At 42.5% G+C, this 26,318-nt stretch overlaps 2 protein-coding genes across 2 annotated transcripts in view; both read left to right on the top strand.

Annotated features, from left to right (window-relative positions):
• The first annotated feature begins 277 nt into the window (after positions 1 to 277).
• Positions 278 to 1,033, top strand: TMEM203 (transmembrane protein 203). The gene has a single exon (XM_003757541.4). It carries the CDS (start codon positions 301 to 303, stop codon positions 709 to 711), a length of 411 nt encoding a protein of 136 aa, XP_003757589.2. The 5' UTR covers positions 278 to 300; the 3' UTR covers positions 712 to 1,033.
• A 2,524-nt stretch (positions 1,034 to 3,557) lies between these two features.
• The window catches only part of TPRN (taperin), a 35,197-nt gene continuing 12,436 nt past the window's right edge, over positions 3,558 to 26,318 (top strand). Inside the window, exon 1 of the mRNA XM_012554073.3 lies at positions 3,558 to 6,124. Coding sequence (XP_012409527.2) covers positions 3,929 to 6,124 — 2,196 coding nt within the window. The 5' untranslated portion in view covers positions 3,558 to 3,928. The remainder of the gene's footprint in view (positions 6,125 to 26,318) is intronic.

Raw genomic sequence — 26,318 nt, 5'->3', positions numbered from 1 at the left:
GCGGCGGCGGCGGCAGCGGGCGGAGCCGCTCAGACCACCGAGGTGAGTGGGGGAGCCTAGGTGGGACGGGTAGGTCACCGAATCGGGTGTGGCGATCCGGTCAGCAGGTGGGTAGGGAGCAGGTCTGACTGCGTGACCAGGGGCACCTGAGCGAACGGAGGGCCGCCGGCCTGGCCCCCTCCCCCTCTCCTGCTGACGGTCCCTGTTTCCGCAGCCGCAGCCGCCGCCGCCCGGCCCTTGCTGAGTTACGGCTCCATCGCGCTACGCAGCTCCAGGCGCGCAGGAGCGGGCCCCGGCACGATGTTGTTCTCGCTGCGGGAGCTGGTGCAGTGGCTGGGGTTCGCCACCTTCGAGATCTTCGTGCACGTGCTGGCGCTGCTGGTGTTCTCTGTGCTCCTGGCGCTGCGGGTGGACGAGCTGGCCCCGGGCCTGTCGTGGTGGAATGTGTTCGTGCCCTTTTTCGCCGCCGACGGGCTCAGCACCTACTTCACCACCATTGTGTCGGTGCGCCTCTTCCAGGACGGGGAGAAGCGGCTGGCGGTGCTCCGCCTCTTCTGGATCCTCACTATTCTCAGCCTCAAGTTTGTTTTTGAGATGCTGCTGTGCCAGAAACTGGTGGAACAGACCAGGGAGCTCTGGTTTGGCCTTATCATGTCCCCAGTCTTCATCCTCCTGCAACTGCTCATGATCCGGGCCTGTCGGGTCAATTAGCCCGGCTCGCAGGGGACGCCGCGTCCGACTGGAGGAAAGGAATTCCTGCAGGGAGGAATCTGTTCCCTAGGTCTCGGTTTTTCTTCATGCTTTGCATCCTAACTCCAGGCGGGTGGGCAGATGTGTGAAAAAAAACACTGATCACTAAATAGAGGTATTCCTTTTTTTTTTTTTTTTTGGCTTTGATTTCTATTCCTGCTCTTCCTCCCTCGTTTTCAATCTCCTTGATTTGAGATGAGTTCTCGATTGGACAGTTTAATTGCCTAGGTTGTAAAGGAGTTTGCCGTTAGAAATTGCTTTTTAATAAAATGTACTGTTGGAATACGAGTATTTCTTTGGACTTTGCACGGATGGGTGGGGGATGGTCAATTGTATTGCTAAATACAGAATTCTTCTCTTGGTCGGTGGGAGCCTTGTATTAGGAAAGCCACCCTGGTAGCAGGCCATGTGTTTGACTGCACAGTTCATTTCTCGAATATTATAATAAGTTTTTTTATATACCTCCCTTCCTAAAGAGAAAAGAGACAATGAGTTCCTGAGGATAAAGCAAAGATTGAGACCCAGGAGCCCCGTTTGCTAGATATCCTTTTGACTAGTTTGCCCCAGAATTATTGAGATATGATTTTTATTTTAGTTGATAACTAGAATTATGATTGTGTTTTCCTGCCAGCTCCAGTAATTTCTGCATTCTCAGTTTTATTTTTGAGCTTTTACTGTTGCCCTACTTAACTTGCATGATCTGGGAGTAGTCCATTTTCGATAATCCTAGATAAAGGAAACAATTAAGTCTTTACTACCTTTTATTTTAAAGATTGATAACATTACTACAAGTATTGATGACTTAAATTACATAATGTATGTTTGTATATTTCTGTGTAGATCTTTACAGGGTGGTTATGAGGCCCAAATGAGATAATATATTAAGTAGATCTTAAAACTATAAATCCTATGGCAGTGCCCTCAAATTTTTCACAATCTTTCTTTTACTCAATTATTTCCATGTCTCATTGCTTTCCTCAGCTCACTGTAGTCAATTAAACACACTAATGCAACTTGGAAAGATATGGTGAGATCAAAGGCATACTGGTCTATTGAAGCCTGGGGTGTGGATGTTTTCCTGGCCAACCTGTGGTCTTGGCTGGAGGCAGATAACAGATGAAGTTACTATGATGAGGCTATGAGATGATGAGATTAGGCAGGAATGGATGACAAGACTGAGCTCTAGATCCAGAGGCTATGATAAAAAAGGCTTTATTGTTAAAGAAACACCCAGAGAGATTTTCTTAGTGAGCATATCATTCTCAAGGGAGAATCGGTCTGCAAAGTCATTTTCTGAAGACCCATTTTATAGCGGAAGTTTGATAATTCTCAATTGAATTTGAAATCTTGCCTGGGGTTGTGACTTCCTGACAAGAAAACTTATCTTGCTCTGAGAGGATGCCAGACCATTTGGAGGTATAGATCAAAGGGGACATGTTTTTTTGTGATTTTTATATAATTTTACAGGGCTCACTCAGGTCATACAGAGTTCACTCTCATCATCTATATGGCCATTTTATTTTACTACTTAGGACTTTGGAGTGGGCGATGAGTAGTTTTCCTTGGTTGTAATAATGGTAGAGGTAAGGCTTCCTAGGAAATGGGAGAAAATGAAATGAAAAATTCACATTGTAGGAGCACAGCTGGAGTTAGTAACATTTGATTCTTGTAGCTTAGATTCCTCTCACATCAAGTCCCTTGGTTCACAATTCTGGGCTTTTCCCATTATTGCATTTCACTTGGGGTAACTGAAGGAAATAAACCTATCTCCTGGTGAGGTTGTTTTTTTCCTCTGGATTAAAGGGAATCCCAGAGGACATTGTGAACTTGAAACTGGGACTTCGAAAGCTCCATTCTGTTTTTCTTCTCATTTGTAACATGAGGGCGTTGGATGACTCCAATGTCTGTTCTCATGATCTGGGCAAAAAGTCATTGCTTACATTTAATGATAAAAACAAAATACCATGAGAACAAAGCTAACTGTCGAAGAAGTGAACGATCCACTCTTCCTAAATAATTTCTGCCTGGGCAACACCGGACTTGCAATCGGGAAGACCTGAATTCTAATTCACTTTCAGGCTACACTAACTGTGTCTCTCTCTGGGCAAGACACTTAACCGTGAAGTTTCACTTCCTCATCCGTAAATTGAGGGCACACTGGAGAAGGAGATGGCTAATTCCTCCAGTATCTTTTCCAGGGAAATCCTATGGACAAAGTCCACGCGTCGAGTGGGATACCACTGGACAACAAAAACCTTTGTCACCCTCCGTCCTAGTAATACACACTGGAGACACCAGCACTGGGAATTGGTGCTAATATGTCAGAAAATTTGGCTCATTTCGATTCCTCCCAGTTCTCCCAGGGCCAGCGAGAACAAGGTTCACGGTCACATAGAGAGGTGGAGCCCAGGTTTAATCACTCCTAGCTCTAAACTGTCTTCCTCATGGAAGTGTCTGGGCTCTGGGCCAGGACACTCCCTTTTCCACCCCAGTACGAACACTGCAGCCCGGACTACAGTGTCTTCCTAGGGAACTGCAGGAGGAGAAAAGTAATTGCGATACACCGTAACTATCCAAGAGGAGGGTCCAAGGTGTCTTTCCCTAATTGGGCGTCTGCCCGGGTGATGGAGTCTCAGCCAATTAAGGGTGCTTTTCCCAAGGGGCTGAGCAAGGGTAATCGTCAGCCAATAGGAATAGCTCTTGCCTGAGTGTATGGGGGGGGAGAGGGCGTTCCCCCGCCTCACCCCGCCTCCACTTTCCCCAATAGGTGATACGGGCACACACAGGGCGAGTCTATGGGGTCTTTTCCCAGGAAGCACCAGCCTAGCAGATGATCTTATTCCCCACTGAATAGTGCTTTATCTCAGGGGGCGGAACAAGAAGATCACTGGCCAATAAACAGAATTCTTCCTCCCATGGGCACCCGAAACAACCTTTCCCCGCCTGCTATAGGTGGCTGTAGCCCACACGGGGCGGGCCCCGAAGGGCCTTCCCCAATGGGAAGCGACCCCGAGCGTAGGGGCGTGGTCACGGACTGGAAAGCGGGCCGCTGTGGGGCGTCCGGCGAGAGGAGCTGTTCCATCAGTGCACTGTCCTGCCGGCCCGCTAGGCAGGTTGCTGGCCGCTGCCGCTCGGGCAGATTTGCCGGACTTCGCCTCCCCTCGCTCTGCATTGTACCATGACAAGCCTTGAGCCTCGGCGGCCGCCGGGCCTCGATGGGCTGGCGGGGTCCGGCTCCCGCTCAGTGCTGCCGGCATGGAAACGGGAGATACTGGAGAGGAAGCGAGCCAAGCTGGCGAGCCTGGCGGCTGGGCCCCGGAGTTTGGCTGGGGGGGACGACGGTGGGGCTGGAGTCGAGGCTGCGGCCGGAACTGTGGCCGGGGCTGGGGGCGAGTGCCCGGGGGAGCCGGCCCCGGCGGCGGAACGACTGGTGCTGGCCGATAGCTTGGGCCCCCTGCGGGAGAACCCTTTCATGCGGATGGAGACCGAGCGCAAGCGGCTGCGGAGGGGGCGCGGCGCGGCGCCCGGGGCCCGGTCCTCGGCCGGACGGCCCGTGCAGCAGCTGCTGGAGCTCTATAGCCGCGTTCCGGGCATCCGCACCATTCGCGCCGACAACATTCTCATAATCGAGTCCGAGCCCGGATTCTTGCCCGGCCAACGACCCTACGAGGTGAGCGCCCCCGGCCCGCGCCCGGGCCCGGACCCATTGCAGCAGCTGCTGGCCCGGCGCGGCTGCTCAGTGGCGGAGATCCGGGCCACCGAGGTGATCATCTACGAGACTCCCCGCACAGCCGTAGAGGCGGCCGCGCAGCCGGGCAGGGTCAGCCGTCTGTTGGAGAAGTTTGATTCCCCCCTAGCTATTAGCGAGCCCCGGCCTCGGGCCCCGTCCCCACCTCGGCGTCACGGGAGCCCCGAGCGGAGCCGGCCTCTGGTGCCAAAGCCTTCTGCAGTCGAGCAGCGGAGCTCGGCGACCTCCCCCTCCCTGCCCAGCTCTGGACCACGTACTCCCAGTGTCGGGGAGAGAGCTGCCTGGTTTCAGGCATCGGCAGCCGCTCCATCTCGGCTCAATGACTTCCTCCAGAAGACGGGCAGCAACTCTTTCATTGTCCACCCCCGGGGTCTGGCCAGAGGAGGCCGAACAGTAGTACCAAACGGACCTGTCATGGAGGCCGCCCCGGAGCCCCGGCTGGGTCCTGCCAATGGCCTCCCTACTGTGGGTGGGCCTGTGCCATCCTCTTCCAGTACTTCCAAAGGCATCGACATTCGGAAGCCAAATGCTGAGGAGGAGGCACCTATCCTCCACCTTTCCCCTGGCCCTTGCCCGATGGGCAGTGCCAATGGGGGACCCAGTGCCACTCCAGCTGCCTCTTCCACATTCCCCAAACACAGCCTGGCCAGTGCCACTCCCAGTCAGCGAAGGTGGGTTTCTGCAGCCACCAGCTCTAATGACTCTTTTGAGATCAAACCTGCCCCTAAGCCAGATATAGAGACCATCCCTGATGAGGATGTCCAGGCTAAGGCCTTGGCTAACCTCCGGATGAACTCCAAAAACTCCTTTATCTTTATCCCTAAGCCCAGGGTGGAAAGGCTGGACTCCAGGGCTGGCCATCCAGTGGGGAGCAAAGCCTTTGAGCAGCCAAAGGGAAAAGTCAGTGTTTCTTCTCAGTCTGGCCATTTAACCCACATACCTCTGGAAAACGGGAGCCAGCACCCACCAGAAGTTGTACCTCCCTATGGAAATTACTTGGGTGTTGAGACCCTGCAGGCAGCAGAGGAAGGGGATCCTCAGAAACAAACAGCTACCGTTCTCTCAGAGGTGAACCACAAGTGGCAGAGAGAAGTAGTAACACCCCCCTCTGTAGAGAAACCTTCCAAACAAGAGCCTTGCAGGGGCTTTGAGATTTCCGACACATCCCTCAATTCCTCTGTCACCCAGATTCCGGAAGAACCCAGTAGACCGGGGCTTCCTGTTACTTTTATTGATGAGGTAGATTCAGATGATGAATCCTACCAAGAGGCCAAACCAGCTTTCAGATTCTCTGATGCTCCTCATTATCGTCCTCATCCCTCTCTGCCCAATAGCAAATCTGAAGTTCACTACCTGAGCAACAATACATTCACAGTTGTGCCTAATAGGAAACCAGCTGCCCCTGAGGCAAGATTCAGCGCACCAAATGGGGAACTGTATACTGAGGAAGAGGAGGAGGAAGACCAATGGAAAGGAAAAACTCTTGAAGATCCTGAAGCATCCCCTGAGAATGTGGGGTTGTTACTCAAAAAACGTTACCCCACTGTTGATGAAATTGAAGTGATTGGGGGCTATTTGTCCCTGAAGAAATCCTGTTTAACCAAGATGGGGTCCTCAAGAAAAAAGGTAACATTTAAGGAGAGATACCAGAGGTCTGTCTAGCAAGGAAGAATAGGAAAAATATATTCAGGTGATAGTGACTTAGACTGGTTAGCACTTGGTAAATGGTTCCAGTCTTTTTTTTTTTTTTTTTTTTTAATAAATTAATGCTTTAGTGATATTCTTTTCTTTATTTCCTTCTCCTTTGCTGTCATCTTTCTCATTTGGTACCTTTAATCTATCACCTTTCTGTCAAGACTTGGGAATCATACTTCAGCAAAAGTTCTCTGAAGTCATGATTGATCAGTATTATTGATTGGAATTATTTAATTGAACCAATTTACACCTCTACCAGTTGATTAGTACTGTATCTTTCTAATAGCCCCTAGATGTTCTCACTTCTCATTTTCTGTCTCCTTTGCCAATATTATAACTGAGAGGCAAAACTTCCTACTAGATTTAATGTATTTGTCACAAGAGAGGGCTCTATTGGAGCTGAAATGGTTAGTGGAAAGTAACAATGAAATTTTTTAAAAAGAGAAAAAAAATCACGATTTTTCTTTGTTTCAGATCTGGAGTAAGGTCATAAATTGTTTTGATTGGTTGGAATTGCCACTCTTTTGAATGATCAGAGGCCATATTAGCTTGTTCTGCTCTTGTCTATTGTGCTCAGTTGATGAAGATATTTGGGTCGTTATAAACTATTGTTTGATTTGAGAAGCAGACCTCCCTCAATTTATTAAGCAGTTGAGCTTTTCCCCATGTTGGCTTTTTCTTCTTGGCAGACACTTGTAGGTATAGATTAGAAAATTCCCTAGTAATGGTGTAAAGAGGAGTCAAAATGTTCCATGCTGTCTTATCATTGCAACACTACTACATAGGATGGAACCTGCTCCTTTTACAGCATGATGGTGGTGGCCACCCTATAGATTAGTGATACAGGTATACCTGTCCAAGGTTTGTCAGTCAAATGGGAAATGGGGCCTGCTTTAAGAAAGAACTTAACTGATGTGCTATTTGTTTACATGAAAATATATGAGGCAGTACAGTGCTTTAGAATGAAGACTGGCATACAAGGAGCTAGATTGAGTCCCATTTTTATTACTGAGTAATCTTGGGTACATGAATTCACATCGCTGGCCCTCACTTGTAAAGAAGATGGGACTAGATGACCTGATGACCTCTGAGTTACTTTTAGCTCTAACTCTCCAATCTTCTGATCCTGTCACACATAGTCCTATCCCAGGGAAGAAAGCCCAGCTTTGCAAGTCCCCCAGGAAAGGAGAAAAATAGCTCAGGCCTGTAGGGTCTCACCTGGAGCTATTGCCAGGTGTAGGTAGGCAAGTGGGACAGTTTTTTAGCTGGTTTTGTCCATGGTTGTGTCCAGTTCAGTGATCATGGAACAGGAAGATGGAGAGTAGACCTCAGAATCAGAAAGGCCCAAATTCAAGTCCTGACTCTGATGCCTGCTGGGTTTGTAACTGGGCGATTCTCTTAACCTCTCAGTATTCTAGGCCAGTTGTGGAAAAGGTGCCATTTGTATTCACGAGAGGGAGTTTCTGTATTTGGAAGTTCCCTCTACTAATAATAGAAAAATCCATTTCCTCTCCTTTAAAGCTGTTCTGCAATGTCAAACTCAAATAGAAATGGGGGCCTCTAAACCCTATTTGGACTTCATAATGATTTAGAGAACCACCTATTAACATCTATGTTCCATTGCATTTTTATTTTGTTAAATATTTTCTGATTACAATTTAATCTGTTTTGGGATGCCTCTGTCTTAAAGGATTGTCATCTGTAAATGGTAAAACTTACGGACCTTATGTAACATTCACAGTGTCATTTTGGGCTCTTTACTTGGCTTTCAGCCAAATCTAAGTTCATATTAGAGGCCCTAAAGAAGCTTGTTGATTCCATAATTAGAAATTAAGGTAGGTTGATTCTCTGGATAGCATTTTGAGTTGGGATTTTATACATTTCCTCATCTTTAAGACCTACTTTTTTTTTTCCCATTAGGAAACTGGGTACATCTGCTTTGATTTCCAAAACTGGGGGTATATTTTCTCTTTTGGCTTTTCCACCAAAAAAAATTGTAGAATGTTTCCCTTCTGTGGCAGGTCTTTTCTGTTCCTACTAGTAGTAGTGCCAGCTCTGGCTGGTAAATCTAAATCTTCCTTGTGTGTAGAAACTGAAATTTACCTCGGCTTAAAGTTTTAGCTCTTTGGAGCCCTAAGAAACAGGAGTGACCACTTGGAATTAACAGGCTTGTTAATTCTTTTCTATTTTATGCTATCGTCATGGGGCAGGGTAATCACTGGACCTCCTTAGCTACATGCCCCATTGACCTTTCCCTGTATTGAGTGTTGAAGTTTCAGAATTTTGAATGGACCTATATTATTTCCAGATCCATTAAGGAACATTGTTATAACAGGAGTTATACTCTTTACCTTCTGTGAAGGACTTTTTGACTACCTTTATTCTCTGTGCTTTGCAAAAATGGGAAAATTGACTCACTGTTAGCTGGATCTCAGTGGTGGAGCCTGTTCTTAAAGGGTTGGGCTTGGTCTCCTTTTTTGGACTTCATCTCCACTCCATTGCTGATTGTCCCGTTCTCTTAATTTTTTACTCTCCTTTGGTAAGCTCCCAGGATCCACCCTACCCCTAAGCCTCTTTTGTATTTATGAGATGAGTGGAGAAGAATACATTGTGCCAGGCTCTTGGGTACTTTAAGGGGAAGCAGTACTGCTGTAAGTCTTGACCACTTGAAGGAGTGAAAAGGAGTATATTGATCCTGAGTAAGAAGAAAGGAGAGAGGCTGTGGAATGTGTGTTGTTTTTTTTTTTTTTTAAGGTAGGGCCTTGGGTTGAAGTGCAGGTTTGGCTTCTTACTCTGTGTGATCTTGCTTGAGTTCCCTTCATCTCTCTAGCTTTCATTTTCTTCATGAAAGATGAGAGGGTTGGACAAGATGGTTTTTAAAGTTTTGAAATTCTGTGAATGGCAAATACCATAAGTACCAGGCTAGGTTACTAGGTAGAGATTTGTTTGACTACCTTTCTGACTGGAAACTCCTTCCCAGCTCTGCTTGTTCCTGGGGGTGGGGAGGGGAGAAGAGGCAGTGCCAGCCTAACTCTTTGTACTCTGTACCTGAGCTTAATGTTTCATAGAGTCCCTCCCTGCCTATACCTTTAACTGACAAGCTGCTGAAAAATTTCCAGGTTGTTTCCGCTTCTTTGTTTAACCTTGGGGCAAATTCCAAGGCTGACAAATCCATATTATTTCCCTGTCGGTGGGGTGACAAAGGGCTGCTTTGGGAGTGAAACTGAGTCTGATTAGTACAGCATATTCTGGTCAGTCCTACTCACCTTGCCAGTAGTGACTTCACCACTTTTCACAGCTTCCTGAGTATTTCTTTTCAGGGCTTCTCATTTTTTTTTTTTTTTTCTTTCTAGATCCTCCTAATAATCTTCCTTCTGCTTACATCACTGTACCAAAGGTTCCCTTGTTTAAAATCTTGAGCAGCTTTTCCAAGACTAATTCCTTTTTCCTTCCTCCTCTCCTAGCTTTTGCATACAAATCTGTGACTTAGAGGCAATTTCCTTCCTTGGTTCTCTTATGCATATGTCCTCCTTCCCTTTCTTCTGTATCTGCTTCCCTCTAATTGTTGGGGTCTCTTTCAGGGATTAGGGTTTTCTCTCTCCTTTTGGTGAGGTCTTCTGTCATCCGAGTTTGACATTATGTATATGTATATGTAGATGTTCAAAGTAACTCTCTCCTTTGATCTGTTATTCCATTCTGTGCTTCCTCATCTCAGCAAGACACCTGAATGTCCTCTCAGTATTTGTACTTCATCAAGGTTTAATAGCAAATAAAACCCAACCCTTCCTTATTCTCTGTGCTGAGAACTCTATTGTTCCCGTTGGTAGTACCCCTTCCCACCTGCTGGTCCCTCTCACTTTCTGTTCGCACATCCTCCCAGTGCTGTTTCTTATCCCTTATGTCATCTCTCATACCTGTATCTTGCTTAGCAAAGGGCTTGTCTAAAATCTAGTTCTCTCACTGCTCCACTCTTGCAATCTCATTTTTGTCCCCATGGGGCTTTCCCTCCTACACACTTGCATTAAGTCAGCCTCCACTTAATTTTTTTCAGCCTCCATTTTAGCAGACAAAAACTACCCACTGTCCTCACTCCATTACTTTCTTTTTCCTACTTGCCATTAAAAAAAATAAACTATTCTTTTTAAGGTGCTTTATACCTTCACTCTCTTGGTCTTGATGCCCTATTCTTGTCACCTCTCCTCTCCCTTATATCTCTCCAGCTTCTCCAATTATCCCAGATCCTTTATTGTTATATGTCATTTGACTTTGGGTTAGGGTCTCTCATTTGATAGTAATTTATATTTATGTGGCATTTTAAAGTTTACAAGAAGGTATTTTCTTTATTATGATTCTTATCCTTTTATGGATAAGGAATTTGAAATTTGAAGTGGATAAATGAGTTGTTGGTTGTACAGCTAGAGAAGGGATTCAAACCCAGGTTTCCAATTCTAAGGATGATGATTTATCCACAGGCCGCTCTTACCTTTTTTTCTTGTTTTAAAACAAAAATGGAAGGAACCCAGGACTTTGTTCAGCTATCTCTCATCTCTAGGACACTGTGATCTAATGGTATTTGAGACCAAGAGCACAGATTGTCTAGGGGCAGAGTTCTGAAAGATAGGATGTGCATGGATAAATTTCAAGGACTCCATGAACTTGGACAAGAAAAAATTTAATTTTTATTTTTACTAACCTTTAACTAATTGAAGTTTAGCATTTTTTTCAGTGATTTAAAAAATTATAAAAAATAAAAACATTATCTTAAGAAGAGATCTGTAGGTTTCACTGGACCGCCAAAGGGATCCATAACCCAGGAAAGAGAACTCTTGATTTAGGGTGTTTGGCAAGTAAGAAATGGGGATCAAGGGAGCTGGGGGAGATTTGGGGTCTTGGGCTGTAGAAGGGGCTAATAAAAATTTTAGGGAGGTGAGAACAGAAGGGCAAACATTCCTGGGTATAAGAAAAGTAACATACTTCCTGTTGAACTAGACTGGAAAAGGAGAAGTTAAGAGGGAAGTAGGCTAAAGCTTGGGCCAGGACAAAAGGGGATATGACCTTGGGAAATTGTGGAGGGGACCAAACTGGCAGTTGTTACTTGAATAGGTTCAGAAAATGAAGGGAGAGGCCAGATGGCTTCTCTCAGGTAAGTAGGCAGGCTTGGCCAGGGCCCTACTGGGAGCAGTACCTTCATTCCCAGCATTGATTCAGGGCAGCTGCTTCTGCCCTTGGACACACAGCATTACTTGTCTACTTCACATTCATCAGAGGCAGCATTTCATGCTGTGCAAAGAGTACTTAGCTTGAAGTCAGGAGACTTGGCATTGAATCCCATTTTAAGCATATATTGTCTGTATAAATACTGGCAAGTCATTTAACTTTTCTGTAGCTGTTTCTGATAATGATACTTATTCTGCTTGTCTCCCAGGGTGGTTGTGAGAAAAGTGTTTTGTAAATATTAAAGAAGATTTAAAAATATGAATTATCTATTCACAAAGCTATATAGTCTACTATGGTAACACCCTAAGTCAGCCAGTGACATCCCTGACTTCTGTTATGAGCAGTGGGCCCTGATGATGGGGGAATAAACTTGTGTTGCTATCTTCTTTGTTATTTGTTTTAAATCCTTATTTTATTTTATTTTATTTTACTTCTTTCCATTATTTTAAAATATATTTTATTTATTTCTTAAATATTTCCCAGTTACATGTAAATGATTTTTGACATTTATTTTTTTAAACTTTTAAGTTCCAAAATCTGTCTCCCTCCTTTCTTCCCTTCTTTGAGAAGACAAATACTTTGATTTCAGTTATACATATGAGATCATGTAAAACATATGTGCATATTAGCCATGTTACAAAAGAAAACAAACCAAAAATAAAGATAAGGTTTGAGGGTTTGTTTTGTTTTGTTTTGTTTTTTAAATGCAGGAAAGATTTATTTTACATTCTTGCAAATATGGTTGCCTAGATTAGTAGAGACATCTTTGAAACTACAAAGGCAGTAGATAAAGAAGTTTTGGAAAAGTATGCTTCAATCTGCATTCAGAGTTCATCAGTTCTTTTTCTGGAAGTGGATAGCATTATCTTGGATCATTGTCTTGATCAGAGTGGATGAGTATCACAGTGATCATCCTTAGACTGTTGTTCCTGTAGATGATGTTCTCCTAGTTCTGTTATTTTATTTCTAAATATAATTTTTTTCTTTTCCACCTTTTCTCTTCTTCCCCTTCAATTGGGAAAGCAAGAAAAAGAAAACTTGTCATAAACATGTATAGTCAAGTAATACAAATTCCCAAATTGGTCATATCTAAAACACATTAACCTCAGTCTTTCCTTTGAATCCATCAGCTCTTTATCTGGACGTGAATAGTGTATTTCATCATGGGTCCTCTGGAAGCGTGGTTATTCATTGTATTGAAATTTAAACTGTAACTTTTAAGGGACTTTTTTTCATATTCTCTGTCAAAAAGGATTTTTAAAGTTCTTTGTCTTTTTAATATTGTTACTGTATAAATTGTTCTGGTTCTGCTCATTTCATTTTATATCAATTCATACAAATCTTCCTAGGTTTCTTTGAAACCATCCTCTTCATCATTTCTTACAGCACAATATTCCATCATATTTAAATTTCGTAACTTGTTTGTCTGTTCTCCAATTAATGGCACTTGGCACTCCCTCAGTTTCCAATTCTTTGCCACCATGAAAAGAGCAGCTATTTTTTTTGTATATATGGGTCCTTTTCCTTTTTTTTTTTTGGTCTCTTCGGGATATAGATCTTATAGTGACAGCACTGGGTTCTGACTGGATATGCACAGCTTAATAGCTTTTTTGGTTATGGTTCCAAATTGCTTTCTAGAATAGCTGGATCAGTTCATAAGTCTAGCAGTGTATAAATGAACTATTTCCAGTTATATGCATTTGTGAAGTGATTGGTTGGGCTCAGATTTTATAGTTTGTGATCGTGGAGTAGAATAGTAAAGGGCAAAGGGTGGTGGCTCTGCAAACTGTTTCCTTTGGGAAATGCACAGAGCCACTTATCAATATGATCATAATTATAAATAATGTTATTATTAGCTATTATTTATGTATCTCTGTAAGGTTTGCCAAGTCCTTCACAAATATTATCTCATTTGATCCTCATAAAAACTGTGGGAGGTAGGTGTTACTATTATCTCCATTTTATAGTTGAGAAAACTGATGTAGACATGTCTTACAGCTAGAAAGTATCTGAATATGAATTTGAACTCATGTCTTCCTGACTCCAAGCCCAGTGGTCTCTTCTCCACTAACACAACTTTACTGCTTCTGAAAAAACAAACAAGCATTTATTAAATGCCTGTTGTATGTGGTAGGTGTTAGATACATAAAGACGAAAGTGAAACAATTTCTGTCCTTGAGGAGTTCATCATCTAGACAGGGGAGGCTACAATTACACATCTACAAAATACAAAGTTATTTTGATGAGGGAGGAACCAGTAGTAGGGGGCAAGGGAGGTATTAGATTAGGAGATTTTTCATATAGAACAGAGTTCCTAAGCCTTTTCTCTGTCATGTTTTGGCGGTCTACAAATTCCTCAGAACAGTGTGTTGAAATGTAAGTTCATGGATCCAAGTTAAGAACCCTGGATGATATTTTGAGAGCTGGGCTTTGAAAGAAATGAAAAGGCTTCTGAGAGGGCGTTTTTCTCCCTTTTTAAGCTTCTCATGACTCATCCTACTCCCTTTCAGATAAGAACATACTAAATAGTTCATTCAAAAACTTGAGGCCATTCCCATTGGAAATTTTCTGGGATTTTTCTCCTTCCAAAACTAGTCTCTGGCAGTAAATACTATGGTTTTGGTTCCCCTGGCCCTCTCTAAGTGGTGGGGAGCTGAGGTTAGAACCCTATTTAATATATTTTCCATTACCCTGTGTCTTTTCTTGGAAGAAGAGAAATTAGAAGCCAGAAAGAGTGGCAGGCAACTTTGAGTTGGCCTAGAGGCCTACAAGAGACCATGCCTTCTACACCTTCTATCTTTGAACTAAATTGAGCAATTCTTTGGCCTTAAGAGGGGTTCCTACCCCAATCTCAGGCTGTTGCAGCTTTAGGTCTTCAAATGTCTCTCTGCTTCCTTGAGTTTGTTATTGCTTCAGATTTTAGGAGTCTCCTTTCTAGGCTATCTGAGCCAAGAGACTCTTGTCCAGAGAAAGATTCTACTATGGGAAGAGTTGTTCCTTCTCCTGAGTGAATCTTTGACTAATATAGCTGCCTAGAATTTGTGTTTTATATTTTTTTGAGCTGCAGGAAGGCAGTAGACTGGTAACTATTTCTAAAGACTGCCATTGGCCTTTTAAGTGATTTTTACATTTTGTCTAAGCCTCTCTAGTTTCCTTCTGCTTTCTCTCCTACACACCTAGAACCAGGGTGGAGCACTTGGGCCCTGTGTGGGAGTTGGATATGGCCTGAGAAAGTTTTTCCAGGGCTGTTGTTCCTAATGTGACTTCTGAGGGCTGTCCTGCCCTCCCTCCAGGCCTCCTGGTTTTTCTACCCTATTTGTGGAGGAAGTGCTAGATATCCCAAGAGGCTCTCTTGAACAGAAGCCTTTCTCCACATTATCCTTTCCCTCCATCCCCCTCATCTATGGATGGTACTGGACTTGGAAAGGTCTAGGGGCACACTCTGCCTCTTGATGCTTAGTTTATTCTGTGGCCATGGGAACATTACTGTTTTTACAAAGCTATTTGAGCTTTGATTTCTTCATTTGTACTTAGCTCATAGCTTTGTCATGGGGCTTAAATGAGATAATGTATGTAAAATGCTCTGTAAACTTTAAAACAGGCATAAAGTCAGTTGTTGATGCTACTGTTATTATTGGCAGCTGTGAGAATGAATGTTGGCTAAAACTTGGCCTTATGTGGACATAGTTGGCCTCAGTTTCCTGGCACAAAGTCTCTGGGTTGCAGATTCTATGTTTAGTTTAAGGTTTAGGAATTGTCATTTGCTAGCTCTAATCTCAGTATCATGTTGACAGCTCTCCAGATTTTTCCTATGCACAGATCATGTCTTGGGATGAGACAATTCACTGCTGCCCTATAGTCTCCCTTTCTATTTTGGAGAGAAAAATTTCCTTTTCTGCCTTGCCTCACATAGGGATATTTGAGAATATCTTGGTATTTATACTCTTTGGAGGAAAGGTGAGATAAAAGTGGGTGAGATAATGGAGAAATAAGTGACTCCTAACTATATGGGTATTGCTGCAGTTTGTTATACATATTACTGAAAAATTTATACCTTTGGTTTTAGTTATATGAAAGCCAATATTGCCTTTATGATTGATGCCATAGTATAAAAAATCATTTGTTTGTAAAAAAAAAAAAAAAAAAAAAAAGTTTGTTGGGTATGTGCCAAAGTAGATTGGCCCAGCTCCTGTGAGTAGTTTCCCAGGAAGAGGAGAAGGGAAGGGAATAAACATTCATATGGTACCTACTATGTGCCAGACATGTACCCTGTCAAGTAGATGCTATTATTATTCTCATTATATGGTTTAAAAAGCTGAGGTAAATAAAGGTTAAGTGACTTGCTCAGGATGACCCAGTTAATACATGTTTAAGGCTAGATTTGAACTTGGGTCTTCTTGACTGTAGGTCCAGCAGTCTATCTACTGCATCACCTACAAGACTGGGAGGCCTTTTTATCTCCACACTAATTCTTTTCCCTTTTTGTATGTGATTCTGAAATACCTTTATTTAGTGAAGCAATCATCTAAATCCTATTATGCCCTCAATTTTGTCACATAGGCAGGTGGTGGACCAAGTAGGACTTTATAACCATATGTATTGGTATTAGCTATTGTTGTGGAGATATATATGATGGCTGCTTTTCAGCACATTTTTTCCCTGCATATTTAAGATCTTGTTATTATTGACACAAGACAGCTTATTGTCTTATGTTTGAGAACTGACATGTTCTATCCATTCTTATTTTACTTATTGACAATCCACAAATACCAACAAGTAATCATCTCATTGCCTCATTGAGCCACACTATGTGTAATCAGTGACTCATTTTCCCACTCACACTTCCTGAGGTGATCTGAGTCCAAGTTCTTTGCAGAGGATACTTAATCTATCTGTATACTGCATCTATCTGTTCTGCTGGATCAGCTGAAGGGTACTTTCCACATAGTAGCCTGGGTGAACTTCCAGAGTGGGAAGGGAGGGTCTGAACACCAGGCGAAAAATGAGGAAGTGAGTTGGGTTAGAGTATCTGTAGGTTTTCTCATTACTATTTGATGGTTATAGGCCACTTGGCATGTTACAGTTGAGGAGAGGGAAAGGGGTGATGCTGGGAGGAGAGCCAGTGTTCTGAACTCCCAGCTGTCCCCTCAAGTTAGGGTTGATATTTGGCTCAAGGGCCTAGAATCTGAGGGTAGGAATGTAACACAAGCTGGGGCTTTGTGTAGCATGTACAGAGAACAAAAAGGCACTTGTGAAAGCTGGGAAAGCTCAGCTTTGAAGCTGAGGCTGAGCCGTGACCAATCTGCCCTGGTGCGTTAAACACTTTCGGTCAAAGTCCCCATAGGGCAGGTGATACTGTTTATATAAGGACACAGCAGTGAAAAGCCAGCAGAAGCCTGCCTCTTCTAGGTTCCTCTCTCTCTCCCTGTGCCTGACTCCCTTTTGACTCTCGAGTTCCTTCATCTTTTTCCTTCTTCTTGGTAGAGAGCTAGTTGTTTGTGAGGCATTTTCTGCTGTGGCTGCCCAAAGCTTTGAGGCTTGGCCCAGAACTCGGAGTGCTGCCCATGGGGGCAGCCGGAGCCTCACTCCATTGCCCTATGTCGTAATTGGAGAGGCACAAGAATAATGGGATTGTTAGAGGCCCCCTTCCCCCCAGGTTACCTGGCCCTGTATTAGATGCCTTGTGAGTTTTAGAGGTTCATGGGTACAAGCTGATTGAAGCAGCTGGTCAGGCTTAGTGCTAATCCTCTATGTGGGAAGGCCTATTTCCCTGTTGAGATTTTATAAATGCTCAGCCAAGAGGGAAGCAGCAGTCAGTAAATGTTCCAGGTGAATGGCTGACTGGCTTATTTCCTTCCCAGTGATCAGTGCTAGGCCCCACCCAGTGTTAGGCCTTGGTTTCTATGGTGAGTGAAGATGGTCAGAAGAAACAGATCAGCAGCCTAGCTGGTCTCATTACATCTAGAAAATGGTTTCTCTGCCTTTTGAGTTTGTAATTTAAAGGGATAAAAGGACAAAGGTTAGGTCCACCAACAAAACATTAATGTGCTGTAGTTTGTATATAGGGATGACACTATTTATTCAGCATTAAATGTCAGGCTGTTTCTATAGCAGGTGGGGTGACCAGTAGCCATCGATTGTGATTTGGCTGGCCATCTTTTAAGGGCACAGTCTGTGACCTTGGAAGAGTGATTTGACCTCATAGCAGCCAAGCTATGAGTTGGAAGGCAACATATATCTTTTGATAATTTCCAAAAACCTGTAACAACAGGATAGTAGCTTGAACTAGTAGTTATCTCTTTGTATGGTTTCCCTGTGTGTGCCTCCTTAGGAGGGAGTTGAGACAGGATTGACTCTCCTTTCTTATCCTTTTTGTTTAGCACAAAGGGCTCTTGAATCATATGGTACTGAGGTTCTTAGTAAAGGCAGGTGGCTAAGAGACAGCTTGAGCCAGTTCAGCACCCAGCTTTTGGCATGTCTGTCCTTGGAAGTTTTCCACCAAGGGATGATCATTTGGATTAAAGTATTCAGTAACCAGTCTTGGACCTTGATCTTGGTAGGGATTCTCAAAGAGCTAGAGCTCTACTTAGCCTTCAACTCAGAACTGACATGATGTATTATGTGTATCATCTGCTAACCATGATATCCTTCTGGGCATTCATGGAGAAATAGAGAACCTCTATTTCTGGGAGGGGAGGGGCACATGGTGGTCAGTGACTTATGCTGTTGGGGATGCATATAGGGCAGAGGGAGTAGCTGAGCATTAGTTCCAAGACATTTTTTTTTCAGAATTTGTCCTGGCCTTATCCAATAGTTTAAATTATGGCCATTGATGCCTCTCCTAGTTTCCCAAGGACTTTTCTTTTCCCAAGACTATTTCATCATCCAGCTAGAATGTTCACCCATTCCACAGGCTGAGAAAAGGAGTAAGGTCAAATTTATTGCTCATCCTGTATGTGGGAGAAGCCAATTGTTATATTGAGATTGAGTAAGCATCTATCTAAAGGGAAGCATCATTACTGGCTTAAGTGACTCAAGTCTTCCTCAGGGCTCTTGCTAGCTAGGGCAAGACTAGAGGACTGTTCTCATGGAATTGGCTGTTCTGTCTTTGTGAGCAATCCTAGCCTTAGATCAGTAAAGATGAGGAATGCATATAGTGATATCATTCATGAAGGGTTCTTTCTCTTTAGGTGTTACTGGTTCAATGACTAATTTTCCTTTAAATTCAGGAAGCTAAAGTTGAAAGTGCCCTGGAAGCTTCTCCTTAACACTGGGATGCTTTGTTTTTGTAGTAGTTTGTGAACTCTTTATGTATGTGCTAGAAAGAGCTCACTTGTGGCACTGAGGATGCATTGGAGGATCACTTTGGTAGGAAAATTGATTTAGCCTGACTTTGTGCAACTTTAAGCAAGGACAAGCCCTTACCCTCTCCTCCCAATCTGGTAGGAGGTCTGAGACTAGTTATTTAAGAGTTAGAGATATGACTCCTATGACCTGGGGAATTCCTAGGTGCTTGGTGAGCCTCTCACCTGAAGCCTTTCAGTGGGGAGAGAGCTGTTTCCTCTCTAGGATATTAGCTTTGCTACTCTATACCCTTTGTCAATGGCCAAAATCTTCCTATTGGTCCCTTTAAAGCCTTCCCTGTAGGAGATCCCAGTGAGTGTGTAGGCCTGTTGTATGTGAACCTCTTGAGAGCTATTACCATTCTCCCTGTGACCTTTCTGCTAGGGCAGCCCATGGTGAGTTTACAAGTGTGGGTCCTGCTGTCCCATAGTGTGAGTTGGGCTAATGCTCATGTGAGAGAGCTGTTCCTTTCTAGGACTGCTCCTCCGAGACGTGATTGTAACCTAAGCCCTTGCCCGTGCTCATGCAGCGGCCAGACATCTTCGCATGGGGAAGGATGGTGTCCCCATTACACCAGGCCCTCACCGGGAACTTCCATTCCAACTGGGCACTGCTAGGCAGGTATTCTTGTAGTATCTTTCTTCTTATCAATGGAGGCCTGGCTGGAAGCTGTGCCCTTGTCCCTTGGGGTTCATCCTACAGTTTCCTTGATAAAGTCCAGCCCTGATTGAGTGGAAAGCCCCTGCCGATTGCTGGAATATTTTAGCAGTTCCTTCCTGGTTCCTGGCGTTGGGCCTGCCACATTTTTCTGCCTTCCATTGTGGAATCTAGATCGCGCTGTCTCTCCTCCCAAGGAATTTGAGACTGTTTGTGGTGTCCTGTGCCCAGGTGGAGTTTAATATTTCGAGCCTCCCCTGTGCCGCTCCCATCTGCCACGGGCTGAGTGTATTCATTACCGAGAGAGCTAGTGAGAGCAGGTTGTGTGGGCGGGCCCTGGGGCTGGGAGATGGGATCTTATCTTGGAGCCGCCCCAGAACTGAGGTGGGACTCCACACTTGGCCCTCACCTTGGCATCCCCTTCCAGAGGCTTACAGATCCTCCTGGGGGTGTAGGACCCAGCTCCCCTGGCTAATATAAAGAGCAGTTGCTGACTGTTGGGGCTAGGTCTCATGGGAGAGGTCTCTAGCAGAGGAGAGCAGCAGCTTTCCACTTAGCCTTTGCGGGCTTCTGGGATCAAAAAGGTGCTGGATTAAAGTGCCCATCTACTCGTAAACTAAATCAGGGAGCTGCTGTCCTGCCATCTCCTCTGCACTGGCCCTCAATAACCTCTGACTAACTCTCCTAGGGGATTTTGGGTAGAATTTGCTTCAATATGACCTTTGAGGAAGTGGAGTAGAAGGTACTCGTTGTTTGTTATAGCTCATTTGTCTGCCTGTAGATATTCTCATCAACCCTGCCCAGGGCTCAGAGAGCTATTTGGGGCTGCCCAGGGCCAAAAAAAAAGAAAAAAAAAGTTTAAAAAGAAGGCTTATAGTAATGCACATATCAAGTTACCTCTGACTTGTAAAGAGCAGAATCCACAGGTGAAAGAAGGCATTTAGGTGAGCTGTCAGGAAAATGATTTCCAAGCTTAAGAAAAGAAAGAAGTTTCCTCTTAGATTTGGCTTTGTTTATCCTGCTTAGCCGAAGGGAAAGTTGATCTTAATGGTTTTTTAAATTATGAACTTAGGCAACTTTATTGAGAACAAAGAGCACTAAGTTCTTTTAGTCCCTCAAGAGTCTTTTCTGTCCTCAAGGCCCATTTCTATATTTCATTTTATGTATACTATTACAATCTTGTATTCCACCCTCCAGTAAATATAAATATAAACTTTTCAACGCAGTCCCAAATTTGACATTGTAATCACTGATCCTGGCTCCCCAGTATCACTAGTTTCACCATCTCTCTCCCCTGTTTCTGTGGGAACCTTTAGCAGCTTTCTAATTTTTTGTTCTCATGATGATTCTGCCTATTATAATGCATTAATACATTGAACTTGGACTTAGAGAAATGAAGGTTGCAATCCTGCCTCTGACTTGTGAGGCCGGGTGATCCTGGGAAAGTAATTTGGCTTCTGTGTGGCTTAAGATTTATCTACTAAGACTTAACTACTAAATCATAGATAGGTTGGGATCAGTGTTAAGGGGGGATTCCTACTGGCTCTTTTTTTTTTAATTTTTAAAGCTTTTTTATTTTTAAAACATATGCATAGATAATTTTTAACATTCAACCTTGCAAAACCTTGTGTTCAAAATTTATTCTCCCTCCCTTTCTCTCACCTCCTCCCTTTCCCTCATCCCCTCCCTTAGATGGCAAATAATCCAATTTATGTTAAACCATTAAACCTTTGTTATGCCATTCATACTAGTCCCTATTTAAGAGACAAGTGATTATGCTACCTTTGTACGGTCAGGATACCACTGCCGTTAAAGTTACAACTCACAAAGTTACAACTCACCGGGCAGGCAGTGCCTCTAATACTGGTAAATGCTAGAGGTGATGTTTTTGGTAAACAGGCAGGGTTTTTGTTTGCTGATTTCCTTTTATTCCTTTTAATCCATCTGCAACTTCTACATATTTCCACACATCAAGTTGCACCAGAAAAATCAGGTTTAAAAGGGAAAAAAAAAAGAAAAAGAAAACAAAATGCAAGTAAACAGCAACAAAAACAGTGAAAATACTATGTTGTGATCCACACTCAATTCCTGCAGGGCTCTCTCTGGGTACAGATGGCTCTTTTTGTCACAAGATCATTGGAACAGATTGGCTCTTTTTAAAAATAACATCTTATTTTCCCCCAATTTCATGTAAAGACAATTTTAAACATTAATTTTTTTAAGAAAAATTTTGAGTTATGAACATCTTTTTACAATTTTTTTTTTTTTTTTTTTTTTTTTGTTATTCCTTAGAGTTTATTTTCTGAAGCATGGTTACAGGGCTCAAAGGGTACAAGCAGTTACTAGCTTTTGTTAAACATTGACAAAGTAAAGACCCTGGTGACTTGAATAATCCAAATATTTCTTTCCTTTGGTGGATTCTTTTGAGTCCTTAGCTTTGAAATTCTAAAATTTCTAGAGTACATCTTTCTCATTTTCCAGATCAGAAAACTGAGGTATAGACAGGTTAAATGACTTGTCCAGTGGGAGTTGTATGAGGTGGGATTTGCCTCTAAATTAATCTTTTTGAGTCCAAGTTCTGGTTCCTTGTCCACTTAGGACAATAGGAGTTGTAGTAAGATGTCATGAACAATGTTAAGAAACAATTATTATTATTTATTAAATGCCTACTATTTGATAAATACTAAGACTAAATGAACTTTTGAGTGTTTCCTCAAGGAGGTAGGTGGTTTTCAATTTGACAGTCATTGAGTGCTAGGCACTGTGTTCCAGCAAAGGAAAACAGTTCCTGCTCTCAGACAGGTTCTGTGCTGGCTGGGAAAATGTATACACAATTAAAGATTAATAAAATAGACAAAGGCAAAGTAAGTTTGGTGTAGCAGGGACCATTAATATCAGAAAGGGACTCCTATAAGAAGTGGTTCCTGCAATATGCTCGGTAGAAAGCTTGAGATCCTAAAACGAGAAAGGGAGAGCATCCCAGACCAGGGGAACAACATTTGTAGAGACGCTAAAGTGAAAGATGGAACACTGTATTGTAGCCTCCTGCATAGGTATACTTTCTTCCTATCAAGGTAATTTTTAGGACAGAATCAAACCACAGGTGAGTACAAGTAGGATACTTTATAGCACAGGTGACAACTTTAAACTCTGAGAAATGGGTGACATCTGAGGAAAGAGCATGTTGACTCAGAGCAAAAAATGCTCCTGGATGAGGGAATCCTTTCCTCTGGGAAGAACAGAAGAGCCTGGCCTTGAGAAGCCCCATCCCTCTTTTGGGATTTGTGAGAGTGTAAGAGGCATTGAGCCTTATTTCTTTGACCTTGTGGCCACAGGTGCTTGAACATGCTTCCCTCAAATCCTATGACTGATCAATCAAATCATTATAACATTTAGTTCTTTTCATCAAATATTTAAGTACCTATTATTGATTTTAAGGTTGAACTGCACTAGATTGGGGATCAGAGAATAATAGATTTAGATCTGGGATTTTAGAGGTCTTCTAGTCAATCCTTTTGACTAGAAAGGTCAAGGTTAGGTGACTTGCCAAGGTCACAAAGGATAAGTGGCAGTCAGTATTTCAGATTCAGGTCCTTTGCCTTTCTGATATAATACTCTTCACTACTTTCTTCTATAACAGCAATAACAACTCCAAGAAGAAGCATTTATATAGAGCCTCTCAATATAAAGATCAAAATTAAATATCCATAAAGAGTTACAACATGTATATAGATAAATAAATACAAGATAATTTGAAAAGACTGTGTACTAACAAACTGGTGGGGATACAATGGAGAGGATTAGGAAAAGCTTTTTTGAAGGAGACCCATCTCATTGAGCTGAGCCTTGAAGGTTAGTTTCAGATCCTTAGAGATGGAGTTGAGGAGAATGCATTTCAGGAGATAACTTACTCAATTTTCGTATATTTCACAATTGGAAGGTCTTTCTTTGTCCATTTATTCTAACTTGTGCCTTATAAAGAATTCTAATACACCACACCCTATAAGTACTCAGCCTCTTTGTTTTAAATTTTTTTTAAATTTTAAAAAATGTAAATTTTTCTTTAAATTTTTCACTTTTGTGAGTCAACTCACAAATTCAAAACAAAAAAAAAAAGTTAGTGAAGTTGGGAGGGACGGGCCTCCTCCTCCTCAAAGTCAGGCTCATCTGTCCTCCTCAGAGTGTAATGCCAGAGAAACTGAGGCAAGATAGAGATTAGAGAGTTTTTAATATTTTATTTGAAAGGGAGAGATTGTGCTGGGGGCATGTTGCCCCCAGGGCTGATGTCACAAAGCATCCAGCATCTGATGTGAGTTCTCAATGACATATATATGTCTCTAGGCTCAGTAGATACACAAAGGCAGGGGAGTGGAATCCAAACTCTGGTGAGCGGGAATCTCCAGGCATAGACCATCAATCTGGTTCTGACAGGTTGGAGGTAGGACCATAAATTCTAACCAATTGGGAGGATTTAGGAGGTGTCCAACTAGAGCCACAAAATCTGAAACTTAGAGATACCAATTAGGTATCTGTGATAGGACATCTGGAGTCTTTTGGAATGCCAGATCTCCACAGCCCTAATTATCTCATTTCTAATGAACAGAAAAGGGGGGTTGCAACCAGGGGGATTGAGGCAGAACAATTCAGGGAAACTGAGGCAGGACAATCAGAGGAGACTGTGGCACAACAAGAGAAAAGGATTTCCTCTTAGTCAACTTGCTCTTTCCTCAGATCCACACCGAATTTCTCTTTGTGATAAAGAAAAGCAATTAAGCACAAATAACGCAAATGAAGGTCATGTCTGACAATATAGATAGACAGTATTCTCTACTGACTTTCCTCAAGCCCCATGAGTAATGTGATATATTTCATTATCTCCTCTTTTGCTTTTATGTTATTAAGTTTAACTTCTTTTTTTTTTATCTTTTCATTTATATTAGTGTAGTCTGTAGTTCTCTTGATTCTGCTTATTTTCTTTTTTTTAAAAGCTTTATATTTTCAAAACATGAATAGATAATTTTCAACATTCACTTTTGCAAAACCCTATGTTCAAAATTTTCCCCCTTCTCCCCTTCTTCTTCCTCTCCCCTAGATGGTAAGTAATCCAATATATGTTAAACATGTACAATTCTTCTATACATATTTCCACAATTATCATGCTGCACAAGCAAAATCAGATCAAAAAGGAAAAAAATGAGAAAGAAAATAAAATGAAAGCAAACAACAGAGTTTTCTTCTTTTCAAAAAGTTTTTATTGATATAGTCTGTTTCTTATATTACAATATATTTCATGCAAATTCTCCTCCTAGACAGCCGTCCCATATGACAAATTTTGTTTTAGAGAGGAAAAAAAAATGGCAGCACAAGTGATTATCTTGTAGAAGTCTAAAAACATGTGCAATGTGTAATACCTATAGGTCTTTCACTTTCACTAAAGAATAGGTAAGAGATGTCTTCTAGTATCACTTCATTAGAATTCTTATTATTTTCTGCATTGGTTCATACTGATTTATACAGGTTTCTCTTGAGTGCCACATATTTGTCATTTTTTACTATACTGTAATTTTATATCATATTATGTTCCATAGTCTGTCTGTCTCTGTCTCTCTGTCTCTTTCTGGCCAATTGGGGTTAATTGACTACCATGGGGTCACACAGCAAGTAAATATCTGAAACTGGATATGAACTCAGGTCCTTCTCATTCCAGGGCAAGTACTCTGCTTACTGTGGTACCTAATTGCCCATAACATAGTCTCTTTGATTATTCTGGTTATTTCCTCATCAATTGACACCTGCTGATTTCACCTTTTTGGAATGAACCAAGTGTTACTATGAAGTTTTTGGTACCTTTTTTTCCCCTTGAATTTGACATTTTATGGTGGGAGGTGGAGCAAGAATATGCTTAGCTGCAGAATTTCTGGTTTAAATGATATGAACAGTTTAATTCCTTGTATTGCATGATTCCAAATTGAAATCTAGACTACATGGATCACTTCATAGTTCCACCAGTAGTTTATCAGGATGCTAGTCTTCTCATATCTGATATGTGGGGCTTTAAATGCCGGTCCTTTCTTTTCTTTCTTTTCCTTTCTTCTTTCCTTCTTTCTATTTTCACTTCCTTCTTTCCCATTATGTCTGCTAGCTGTGTGTATGTGGTGTGTGTGTGTGTGTGTGTGTATAATTTTGGGAAGGGTGAATTGTAATTAGGAAGATCAGGAAAGACCTTTTGTAAATGGTTGTGCTTTGAGGTGAGCTTGAATGGAGCAAGGGATTTTAATAGGCAGGAGTGAGAGGAAAGCATTTCAGCTTTGGGGGAAACTGTTTACAAAGACAAAGATGGAATGGCAAGTAAACTAGTTTGTCTGGAACATAAAGTGAGAGGGAGTGATGAGAAATCATTTTGGAAAAAAAATGTTGGAAGTAGATTATGAAGGGCTTTAAAGGCCCAATACAAGCATTGTATTTTATCCTAGAGGCAATAGGAAACTGCTGATGCATTTTGTATTTTATCCTAGAGGCAATAGGAAACTGCTGATGCAGTTTGAGCAGAAGTATGACTAGGTCAGACTGGTACTTTAGGAATATCATGTTGTCACATAAAGTTTTTTTCTCAAGGACAGCACGTTTACTTCTGTTTATTATTATTCTGAGATATTTTCTGTTCCTGGAGAGGACAGAACTAGGCCAGTGATCAGTCTTCCCCTGAATTCCATGAACACAAAGTGGTTGTGTCTTCCTGAATCTTGCTGATTTGGTGATTGGATAAGGAGAGAAATTCAAGAATCAGGGAAGTCATTTAGGAGGCTATTCAAGGGGAGAGGCCCTGAACCAAGATGCTGGTCTTGGAGAGGGAAATGGATGCCCAACATGTGCTGATAGTAAAATTGACAAGGCTTTATTACTGAAT

Source organism: Sarcophilus harrisii, chromosome 2, assembly GCF_902635505.1.
Source record: "Sarcophilus harrisii chromosome 2, mSarHar1.11, whole genome shotgun sequence".
NCBI lineage: Eukaryota > Metazoa > Chordata > Mammalia > Dasyuromorphia > Dasyuridae > Sarcophilus > Sarcophilus harrisii.
This window is presented reverse-complemented; position numbering and strand designations above follow the sequence as displayed.